Source organism: Anoplophora glabripennis, unplaced genomic scaffold (assembly GCF_000390285.2).
Source record: "Anoplophora glabripennis isolate ALB-LARVAE unplaced genomic scaffold, Agla_2.0 scaffold801, whole genome shotgun sequence".
Taxonomy (NCBI): Eukaryota; Metazoa; Arthropoda; class Insecta; order Coleoptera; family Cerambycidae; genus Anoplophora; species Anoplophora glabripennis.
In genome coordinates, this window is record NW_019416894.1 from 53,355 (window position 1) to 63,311 (window position 9,957).

The following is a 9,957-nucleotide window of genomic DNA, read 5'->3' on the forward strand; positions in this document are numbered from 1 at the left end:
GTATATTAGGTGTCATTTGTTCTTTAACACTTTAATACCTCTCAGTCTCCCAATTTCAAATATAAAAGCTTCAGAAACAAATATTTGTATAAGAAAATTATTCCAAAGAACACGCTCTTTCATTTTTGACATGTTGTAACGTTACGTAGTGTATTTTTAAATATTTATGACGTCGAAGTAGAGAAAGAAAGTTAAAGTTTTTTGAAATAGGTAAGCGAACATTTTATTATTTATAAAGTTAACATATTAATAGCAATATCGATAAAATTTATCCTGGAATACTGTCACTAATTTTTTTAGGAACGCACAATATTGCACAACTTACTAATCGGTCATTCAGTTCTGGGTATTGACGCAGCCGCCTCGTTTTCATCACATATAACTCGTATAATCGCGCAACTCTGCCTTTCGCTCGATACGGCAAATCTGCTGTTCAGTCTCAGTCAGTTTGGTACATATTTGCAGTACATTTGTAGCGGTAGATTGCAAATATTGCATTTGTGCGAGCACGTCGAAATAAAATGACGAGCTTCCTCGACGAGTTTCTAGGTAAGACTAGCAACATACACAATACCCTTAATTTTATATCGAAACTGAAAATTTGTTTCTGCGTTTTGCTGTAGAAATATCGGCAATAGAATATTGCAGTGTTCGCTTAAGTTTAGCAGCTCATTAGCGTATCAGAGGGGAAGATTCAGTCCATTTTATCAAGTTGTAGAGTAGTAACGCAAAACATTTTATTTTTTTACTAGAAACAATGTATTTACTAAGATATAGGCCTAACGTACATTTTAAAAGGCATCCCTTATAGAAAGTGATTCCTAACTTCCAACCAAAAAAAAATGTGGTTGTACAGGGTGACCCAAAACTAATGGTTGGTCACTATTATAGAAGAAAGGGAAGAGCAAATGGGAAACTGCAAGCGGAATCTATATTTCACTTAAAATATATTTTGTATCTTGATAATTATTATTTCAAAATTAGTTTCCTCAATTTCATAAATATGTGAGAGCCCTCTTTTTTCTCAACGACTTTTATTAAAAATTTCGTCGTTATTTCTGTTTCAAAAAATAAAATATTATACAGTAATAAAACACTAGTAGATCAAGACTGTGCTGATTTTGTCTATGATGCAGCAGAAAACAAAATATTTTTTTTCTGTATTGGAAGACGAGCACAAAAAACTTAAACTTTACTGATAAATAAATTTTAGTAAGCTTAGTACAGTCGTCAAGTTAGGTAATGTTTTAAATATAACTATTTTAAACATTTTTTCCTCAAACATACTTCGTTATAACTTTTTTTATGATTTCGATTATATTTTTAATAGTAGAAATATCCCCAAAGTTTTTTGGAAAAGTTCTGGAGTACCCTGTATATCTTTACATATTAAAGAGAACTTTCTTAGGAAATAAGAATTTTAGGTGTATCTCTAAATTTTGGCGTGACTGCGATACATCGAGTGTCCCAAAGTTCGCGCAAAATTTGAATTTTGCTCCATTTATGCTGTAAAGTGTTACCAACGAAAAAAAAAACGTGGCAGCTGACAGTTCAGGATCGGGCGCTACACTAAAAAACAATACGTTTTCATTGTTGAGCAATATTTTAAAAATAATGAAAGTTTAGCAGCTTAAGGTCGCAATTTTTGTACAAATTATGGCCGAAATAGTCAATCAACTGTGAAGAGATTAATTGAAAAATTCAGAGAGATATATCCATAAGTGATCTTAAACACTCTAACCATCCTTCAACAGGTCGTTCAACAGAGAACATGAGTGTTGGTGAGAGTCCAAGAACATCAATTCGGTAATATGGTCAAGAATTGGACATTTCCAGAAGCTCTCGTATTCTCACGAAAGATTTGCATATTCATGCTTACAAAGTTCAATTGACTCAAAAACTGAACCTACTGACCACGCAGAGCGAAGAAGTGGATGCAAAATCATCTTCAGCGATGAGGCTAATTTTCATCTTGATGGCTTCGTTAAAAGACAAAATTTTCGCATTTGGATTCAGAAAATTCACGAGTGATTGCTGGGCTGGAGGCATCATAGAACCATTCTTCTTCGAAAATGCGACTGGTCAGGCAACAACAGTTAATGGTACTCACTATCAAGATATGGATGCTGCCACATGCCATACAGCAAGAGAAACAATTCAATTACTGCATGAGCCATTTCCCAGTCGTGTAATTTCCCGTTATGTAGATTAGAATTGGCCGTCCAGATCATGCGATTTAATGCCGTTGGACTTTTTTCTCTAGGGTTTTTTGAAGTCTAAGGTTTATGCCAACAAGCTCACTACAACCCACGCCTTAAAGGTGAAAATGGAGTGCGAAATTCAGCCACATTTATGCAAAACGGTCATAGAAAATTTCGATAAAAGAGTGCATATGTACCGTAGGGGACATTTACCCGTTATTCTATTCCATACATAACCCTATACTGGATACTTTATGAACCAAAAAAAAAGATTATAAATTTTAATTAAAGACTTGTGTTTTCTATAAAAATTATTTTTTTGCGTGTATTTTGGGACACTTTACTTTGATATCATACGTACATAATAAAAAGACAAAATCAGAACCGGTTTAAAAAAAAAATTATTTTATCTTATTGTCAGATTATAATGTTGAAAAGACAGTATCTTCCCAAAATGAGATTCAAATTTCCCAATTATTTAAGATAATTTCTTTGAGCTAAAAATTTATATTTTTATCAGAATTCATATGCCAGCTTACTCGATCAGACCATTTTGTGCCGATTTATAAGATCGTGGAGAATGGTTCACCGTAATCAGGTACAAGCGTAGTAACGTCAGAAACACGTCAACTTATCAGAATTATTCCTTTGCTTTTAGATCTTGGGGAGTCATATGCTCCTTACAACTTCTCCTGGGTAGTGGAAAATCAACTGGCTGCGATGGCGTGGCCCGAAACTGAAGGAAACTTAAACTTCCTGTGGCAAAATGGCATTAAACATGTGGTAACATTATCACCGGAAAAAGTTCCTCCTATCGCGAACTCCAAATTAGAATGGACGCTAATACCAGTCGAAGAGTTTGAACCCCCAACCTTAGACAATATGATCACATTTATAAATATTTGTGAGACGAGCCTTGCGAAGAAAGAGGTAAGTTTCGATGGATATGTCAAAGATAATAATTAAACAGGGTTATCTAAAAGTCCCGGTACGGCAGAAAAACTTTCGAAGGAAGCATTTTGGGAAAAAATGTTTCAAACAAAAGGATAAGGATTTTTCCCCGGCTATCTGATGGTGACCTTGGATTTGAACTTGACTTTGACCTTCAATGTCATTTTAAGGTCAAGTTAAGTTTTTTAAATAGGAACCCCTATGTTTTATTGAGGATTTGAAAAGAGCAGAAAACTTTACATCCAACATTGGCCTTGACCGTGACTTTGACAATGACCTCCAAGGTCAAATATGGGACAATGACCTTGAAGGTCTAAGTCAAGGATAAATCCAAGGTCACCATCAGATAGCCATGGAAAAATACTTACGCTTTTGTTTGAAACATTTTTTTCCAAAATGCATGCCTTACTGGACTTTTGGAAGTCGACCCACATTTGACCTTGAAGGTAATTGTCAAAGTCATTGTCAAGACCATCTTTGGACGTATAATTTCCTGCTCTTTCCAAATCCGCAATAAAAAATAGAGGTTTCCTTTTAAAAAACTTAACTTGACCTTCAAGTGACCTTGAAGGTCAAAGTCAAGGTCAAATCCATAGTCACCATCAGATAGCCAGGGAAAAATCCTTACACGTTTGTCTGAAACATTTTTTCCCAAAATGCTTTCTTCGAAAGTTTTTCTGCCGTACCGGGAGTTTTGGATAACCCTGTATAATTAAAATTAAACATAAAAATACATTTCGAGACATTTCGCAGTAGCTTGCGAATACGCGATAAAAAAAATTTTAAATGCATATTTACGCTGAAAAAAAAATTTTTGAAATCATTATTTAAATCCCCTTACTGCTCCTCCGCTCCTGATGGCTGACCTACAAAGGTTTATCGGGAGTAAATCTTGACGTAATGTAATGTTAATTATTGTGTGACTTATTGTTTTTCAAAAAGTAGTATGTTACATACCTACCTATTTAAAATGACAGTACGACTAAAAAAACTCTCTCATCAACTTTGATTTTAAAACCAATTGTAAAATTCAAGACGACTGGGGAAATCAGCTGTTTCGCTTTAACGTTCGAACGCTCTATAGTCCGCTGGCACGTTCCCTGTTGCGAAGTAGGGCGCCGAATTAACGGGAGTTAAGGGACAATTTGCTTATTTTTTAAAAGGTCGAGTAAAATTTATTTTCGATTTTCTGTGTTCATTAGGCTTTCCGAATAGGTGATTAAAATTAATGATATTATCAGCCTGTAAAATAGAAATAAGTAGTTGCTTATTTAAAATTTTTATAGAGGTAATTTTACACTAACATATTTTTTAAGAGAATACGGATGATACCTTGAAAATTAAATTAGGTACCTATTTTTAAAAAGAATTGAATAACGCATATATATAATTTAAATTCTGAGCACAGATGATATTTCTTATCTCTCCGTAACGTATACAAGGTATTTCAATTGGAGTGAATCAAACTTTAACCACAAATAAAAATCAATAAATAATTCAGGTCAGTGGCGTAGGAATGGGTAATAGAGTGAGATTTTTTACCCCAACTTCTACGCCAATGACCTAATAATCATTTGGGATTCATTTTTAGATTCCGTGGACAATTTTACGTAAAAAAGGTATGCTTGTTGAAAATCGGTAGATATAGTGTATCGTTTTAACGAAAATCTCAGTTGAATGGGAGACCGCTATTCTGTTAAGAAATTTAGTTTCTTAAATTAATATTATTATAATGTCATGCATTAACTTAGAATTCGAAATAATATTAAATAATATGTCTATTCATTGGCGAAACGACTAGTAAATTCTAAATATAATCCCTTGTGTATTATTTATTGCATTCGTAATGTGGTGAATTCCCCCTCTGGGCTCATTTTTTTGTTGTATAAAATTTCATTTGTGCCATTCTGAAGCAATTATAGGTATCCTTGTTCATTCAACGGTCCGTTTGTTTCAAACAGATATAATTTCTTTAAAAGTTACACATATACAGGGTGTCCGGTAAGTACCTCCTAATCTCTCGGGAGTGTATAGGGGAGGTCAAAATAAAACTAGTCCTTCCTATAATTTTTTTTCCTAATGTGCCCCCTAACGGAGTTATGGGGGGTCAAAGGGGTACCTAGAAATTAACGTTTAGGGTTATAACTTTGAAACCACCCTGTATATTTTAATAAAATTTTCGTACGTTGTATTACACATGGAGCTCTACGATTTGATGCTAAAATCAACTTTTTGCTATTATCAGGTGTCCAGAAACGGACTGGCCCTATCACAATTTTTCTCAAAATTTTGACAGAAGTAATTTTATCAAACTGAAAATATTATTATTAGATACTCTGAAGGTTTTTCTTTAAAAATGGTACTCTTTATTTATTTCGAAAAAATGAACGGTTTGCGAGATAAATCGGTTTTGAAAAAAATTGGTAACAAATACAACAACAATTAAAATTTATTTTTTTACAATAAAATCATTCCCGCTAGTGCCAGCCTACAGATTCACCATAAACATTTACTGGTGGTGAATTAAGGGAATGAATAATGCCGTTTCTTGTAAAATCAACATCTATGACCAAAATACATCTACAAATTATTATTGCTCTTGTCTCCATGGAGTTCTTTTCTATTGTTTTCGTTGTTAGACCCTGTTGATTTTAAAGTACTTGTCAAAGGCGCGTGACAGAATAAAAATTCAATTTTATTGTGGTATTCGTTTTAAGCCGTTAGAAATAACATTTAAAAATGGAAGAATATTCCTGTGCAGAATATGCTGATATGCACCTAATTTATGGGGAAGCATTATGCAACTCCGTGGAGGCAAGAAGACTTTATGAGGAAAGGTTTCCGGGTCGACATTTGCCGAGTCCAAAAACTTTTGAAAGAGTTGATCGTAGTTTAAGAGAAACAGGTAAAAAAAAATAGTGAAAAACGTTAGTGAAACTAATTTCTTCCGAATCCTTTATTTAGGAAGCTTTTTGCCACGCCGTGGTGGAGCAGGAGCCCCGAGGAGAGTACGAGACCCTCATGTAGAGGAACAAATATTGGAAGACGTTGCTAATAATCCTTCAAATAGCATAAGGAAGCTTGCGGCGCAAAACAATGTTACAAAATGGGCTGTACATGAAACTCTGAAAGAACAATTGCTTTACCCGTACCACATCCAAAAAGTACATGCTATGTCTCCAGATGATTATCCAAAAAGACTTCAATACGCCAATTGGTTTTTACAGCATCATATTCGGAATCATAATTTTGGTACATCTATTTTGTTCACCGATGAAGCAGGTTTTACAAGAGACGGCATAATTAATTCGCATAATCTACATGTCTGGGATGAAGAAAACCCTCACGCTTTAGTTCAAACTCGCTACCAACAAAGGTTTATGGTGAATGTGTGGGCTGGCATTATCGGGAATCATTTGATTGGTCCATTTATTCTGGAGCAAAGACTTAATGGTGCTCTTTATTTGCAATTTTTAGAGGAAAATCTAAATATTTTGTTAGAAGAAGTGCCCCTTCAAATAAGAACTGAAATGTGGTACATGCATGACGGTGCACCACCCCACTTTGATCGTTTAGTACGTCAACATCTGACGAATGTTTTTGGTGATCGATGGATAGGTCGAGGCGGACCTGTATTATGGCCACCTAGGTCGCCCGACCTAAACCCATTAGACTTTTTTCTGTGGGGTCATTTAAAAAATAACGTTTATTCAACACCCGTAAATAGTAGAGAGGAACTTCTGCTGAGGCTAACACAGAACTGTGACCATCTCCGCAATAATCACGGAATATTATTTCAAGTGCACCGGGAAAACATTCGTAGGATTAGAAAGTGCATTGAAGTACGGGGTGCTCATTTTGAACATCTACCGAAGTAACATTTAGGTACCTTTGTTCATTGTTGAATGTTCTTTGTTGCATGTCTTGTAAGTAAGTTATTTTTCAAATGTTATTTTTAATTGGTCACTACTTGCTCATAAAGTATAGCCAACCCGTTCAAAGATTTCTGGACTTGATAAAGTTAAAGAAATTAAATGCATGAAATAATATGTAAAAAAAATAAATTTTAATTGTTGTATTTGTTACCAATTTTTTTCAAAACCGATTTATCTCGCAAACCGTTCATTTTTTCGAAATAAATAAAGAGTACCATTTTTAAAGAAAAACCTTCAGAGTATCTAATAATAATATTTTCAGTTTGATAAAATTACTTCTGTCAAAATTTTGAGAAAAATTGTGATAGGGCCAGTCCGTTTCTGGACACCTGATAATAGCAAAAAGTTGATTTTAGCATCAAATCGTAGAGCTCCATGTGTAATACAACGTACGAAAATTTTATTAAAATATACAGGGTGGTTTCAAAGTTATAACCCTAAACGTTAATTTATAGGTACCCCTTTGACCCCCCCTAACTCCGTTAGGGGGCACATTAGGAAAAAAATTATAGGGAGGACTAGTTTTACTTTGACCTCCCCTATACACTCCCGAGAGATTAGGAGGTACTTACCGGACACCCTGTATATTAATTTTAAATCTGCGCTGTGCGTCCATTACAGTACCCGTAAACAACGATTGCTGATTGATGAAAAAAACAACTAAACAATAATAGACCTATCTGTCGTCAGGAAATGTCATTTTATTCTAAAGATTTGAAATTTAGTTAGTGTTTGTCTTTTTTTATCAGAAGAACGGTCTCTCATTCAACAGAGATTTTCGGTAAAACGATACATTTTAACGATTTTCAACAAGTATAACTTTTATTTATTTATTTGTCGTGAAAGTTTGATTCATTCGAACTGAAACACCCTGTAAATGGCGAGCGATTTAATGAAATTTTTCGATAACAGCAATTTCAGGAAGTGAACCCAAGTAAACATTATTGATTTAGGAAGAATCAACGATTTTCGAGACTTTAGAAACTGAAAATAGATTTTTTAAATAAATTATTACGAGTACTACCTAATTTTTATTTTCAAGTCGAGCTGGTTAAAATATTAATCATGCCTGATCGGTAATTATTTTCTTTCCAATATTTTAATGAAGTTGTTTTTTCCATCCTCTAAGTTATGAAAAAACATTGTTTCAAATTATGTTATTATACATATTTATTTGATGAGTTAAATGCAGACAAAAATTTAATCACTGTAAATTGTTAAACTATTGAGTTCTCACAAGAAAAAAGTCAGAATAAATCTGGAAAGGGTGCAGGTCATTATGCCAGTTCATTATTCATCGCCGCGTAAGTAAAACGGTAAAAGTACCAAAGCACCTATGACCCAAAATTAATTTGTAATAGCATTTGTTATTTAAAATCAAATGCCTTCAAGTTGTATTAATGCGATAGCGATTTTTCGAAAACTTTCCATTACAAGTTGCTCAAAGTTTCATTAAGTCAAAAAGTCAAACATTTTCACGTGGCTACTTCTCAAAGTTGCAGTTATTGAAAAAGCCACGAAGAATGATAACTTTAACTGATATTAAAATTATTTATATTTTTAAGTTAAAATAACAACGCTAAAATCTGAAAACAGGAATGTGATAATCGGCCTACGACGTAGTATATTATTTTTTTAACATGGATAAAGGAATCAGCAGATTAAAACCTTTTAAAATGACCATAATACTTCCGTAGCGATTTGCTACTGCAATTTGGTATTTCCCAATGCGTATTTCTGTTCCAGAGTGTTGGAGTGCACTGCCGAATGGGACGGGGGAGGACGGGCGTCATGGCTGCGTGTTTCCTGGTGCATTTCCTGGGTTTGAGACCCGAGACAGCGGTGTATAATTTGAGATGTTGGAGGCCCGGATCAGTGGAGACATACGGGCAAGAGAGGGCTGTTGTCGAGTATCACGACTACCTCAGAGGGACTAAGACGAGCGCATCATAATAAATTATAGGAAATTGTGCTAAATTAATTCAAAGAAAATGTTATAGATTGTGTTTTTATTTGTCTGCATTCCACAGTAAAAACATTATTCATGTCATTATCGTTATAAGTTATAAGGAGTGTGAAATATATGAAAAATGTAGGTATTACAATTTGACCATTTGGTATTAAATAAGAAATTCTTAAAGGATATTATCTAAAATTTATTCTACATCCCTTTCTTGCACTGTCTTAGCAGTTTAAGGAACAATATTTCGCTTTACTTTCGAAATTTTAAGTCGAGGTAGTCAAGTCACCGCACAACAACTATTCGGTATGATGGAAGGACGACTTCAAGAACCGGAGCCTCCGTATAAATGGAAAAATTTCGGGTCGATCAGCACAAGCTCTTCAGAAGCTATTCCAAGTAGTAACGAGGAAATTTTTGCCTACGTTTCCAATCTAATTGGTAAAATTCATCCAGGCGAGATGCAGAACACTTTTTCTGGCCACCCACATTGACAGCACTTTAGTTCCACCTTATTGTTGTGATTTATTTGCAGCATATTCTATACTACCTGCACTATACTACATACAGCGCGCCTAAAGTATGGAATAAATTAAATAAAAACGAAACAAATTATTTTTGGGAAAATCCTCGAACAGGTCGATTTTTAATTTAAAAATTACATATTTTAGCATAAAAGGCGATTTTCAACCGTCATTTGTTTTCGAGTAGTGCGTCATCGACATTTTTTTTAAATAGCAACCCCTTATTTTTTTCTTGATTCTGAAAGATCGTTTCATTGTCGATCTGACAGTATTAAAATGTTGCCATCTTACATATGAAAGTTTTCGGGTAAATGACGATTGAATGTTAGAAAACCCAAATCAATTAAAATAAAGCAAAAACGTTATCAAATTTAGTTTTTCGAAAT

The 9,957-nt window shown here is 34.1% G+C and overlaps 1 protein-coding gene across 1 annotated transcript; it reads left to right on the top strand.

Annotated features, from left to right (window-relative positions):
* Positions 1-435: 435 nt before the first annotated feature.
* On the top strand, positions 436-9,232 carry LOC108913496 (dual specificity protein phosphatase 23). The gene is made up of 3 exons (XM_018719049.1): positions 436-549; positions 2,860-3,131; positions 8,834-9,232. Exons 1-3 carry the CDS (start codon positions 522-524, stop codon positions 9,038-9,040), a joined length of 507 nt encoding a protein of 168 aa, XP_018574565.1. The 5' UTR covers positions 436-521; the 3' UTR covers positions 9,041-9,232.
* Positions 9,233-9,957: the final 725 nt, after the last annotated feature.